At 42.5% G+C, this 1,751-nt stretch overlaps 1 protein-coding gene across 1 annotated transcript in view; it reads right to left on the reverse strand.

Annotated features, from left to right (window-relative positions):
- The window catches only part of uimc1 (ubiquitin interaction motif containing 1), a gene marked incomplete in the record, with an annotated part of 98,508 nt that overhangs the window by 5,536 nt on the left and 91,221 nt on the right, over positions 1-1,751 (reverse strand). The window contains 1 exon segment of the mRNA XM_032511640.1: positions 181-283. Within this exon segment, the coding sequence (XP_032367531.1) occupies positions 181-283 (103 nt within the window).

Below are 1,751 nucleotides of genomic sequence, written 5' to 3' on the forward strand. Positions count from 1 at the left end.
GGGGGGGGGCTGCCCATTGAAAGGCGCCCCAAGCAGTTGGGGATTTGGTGCCTTGCTCAAGAGCACCTCGGCAGTGCCCAGTGCCCTTTTAACCTTGCGTTTAATCTGATTTAAATCTGATTCATAGCCGACTCGTGCACTGTTATCGGTGTGTATTACTGAGTGTGTGCGGAGAATTACTGCTGCAGTCTTTGACTTCTGCCGTTGGAGGCAGAACTCGGTGTGCCGGCTGTAGTCTTTCAGCGGGACGGCTTTTTGACAGATGAAACATTTCTCATGACGGCTGTAGAGAAGAAAAAAAACATATTTAAATTAAAACTGCAAGCAGTGATGAACGGGCCCTCGCTAACCTGCGCGCGTCGGCGTTACTGGCGGACGCCGCTCCTTGCGCGTCACTCAGACACTGAAGGTCGTCACCAATGAAAAGGGAACTTCCTGCCGAGTTCAAAGAGACCTCACACAAGACTGTACGTCATACAGTTCATTATGTGTGAAAGGGGGCGTGGCCACACCATAGGGGGCGGGGCAAACATCACCAATGAAAAAGGAACTCTCGCACTAATTTCGAACATTCAATACAAAATGGCGGACTTCCTGTTGGGCTTAGGGTGGCGCTCCAATGGAATTTTATGTTCGCCCTGCCATGCTACGTATGTGTACCAAGTTTCGTGAGTCTGCGTTAAACGTACTGCCGGGGCTCAATTATAAAACAAAGTATAATAATAATAATAATAATAATAATAATAATAATTCCCTCAGTTTCAATAGGCGGACAAAAATCTGTCTATAAAAAACCGACCTGTGCTATAAAAAACCACTCCCGTCAAAAGAAACCCCACTACCCCTTTTCTGCTGTCGGTCTATAAACAACACCTGTCCTATAAAAAACCACCTGTCTAATAAACAACCACCTGTCTATAAACAACCACTGGCATAAACAACCTGTCAAACAACAACCTGTCTAAAAAAACCACCCCTGTATATAAACAACAACCAAAAAGTCTATACAACCAGTCTATAAACAACCACCTGTCTAAAAACAACACAACACACCACCTGTCAATAACAACCACCCACCTGGCTTCAATAAACAACCACCTGTCTATAAACAACCACCTGTCTATAAACAACCACCTGTCAATAAACAACCACCTGTCAATAAACAACCACCTGTCTATAAACAACCACCTGTCTATAAACAACCACCTGTCAATAAACAACCACCTGTCAATAAACAACCACCTGTCTATAAACAACCACCTGTCTATAAACAACAACCTGTCTATAAACACCACTGTAAAAACCAACCACTGTAATAAACAACACCTGGCAATAAACAACCACCTGTCTGAAACAACAACCCATGTCTATAAACAACACCGTCTATAAAACAACCACCTGTCTATAAACAACCACTCCTCAATAAACAACCCCCCAGTCTATAAACAACACCTGTGTCTATAAACAACAACCTGTCATAAACAAACCAACTGTCTAACACAACACTGTCCATAAACAACCACCTGTCTATAAACAACACCTGTATAAACAACCACTGGCATAAACAACCACTGTCTATAAACAACGTCATCAAACCCTGTCTATAAAACACCTGTCTATTAACAACAACCTGTCAATAAACAACAACCTGTCAATAAACAACCACCTGTCTATAAACAACCACCTGTCAATAAACAACCACCTGTCAATAAACAACAACCTGTTTATAAACAACCACCTGTCTATAAACA

The sequence above is a fragment of the Etheostoma spectabile genome, unplaced genomic scaffold (genome assembly GCF_008692095.1).
Source record: "Etheostoma spectabile isolate EspeVRDwgs_2016 unplaced genomic scaffold, UIUC_Espe_1.0 scaffold405, whole genome shotgun sequence".
NCBI lineage: Eukaryota > Metazoa > Chordata > Actinopteri > Perciformes > Percidae > Etheostoma > Etheostoma spectabile.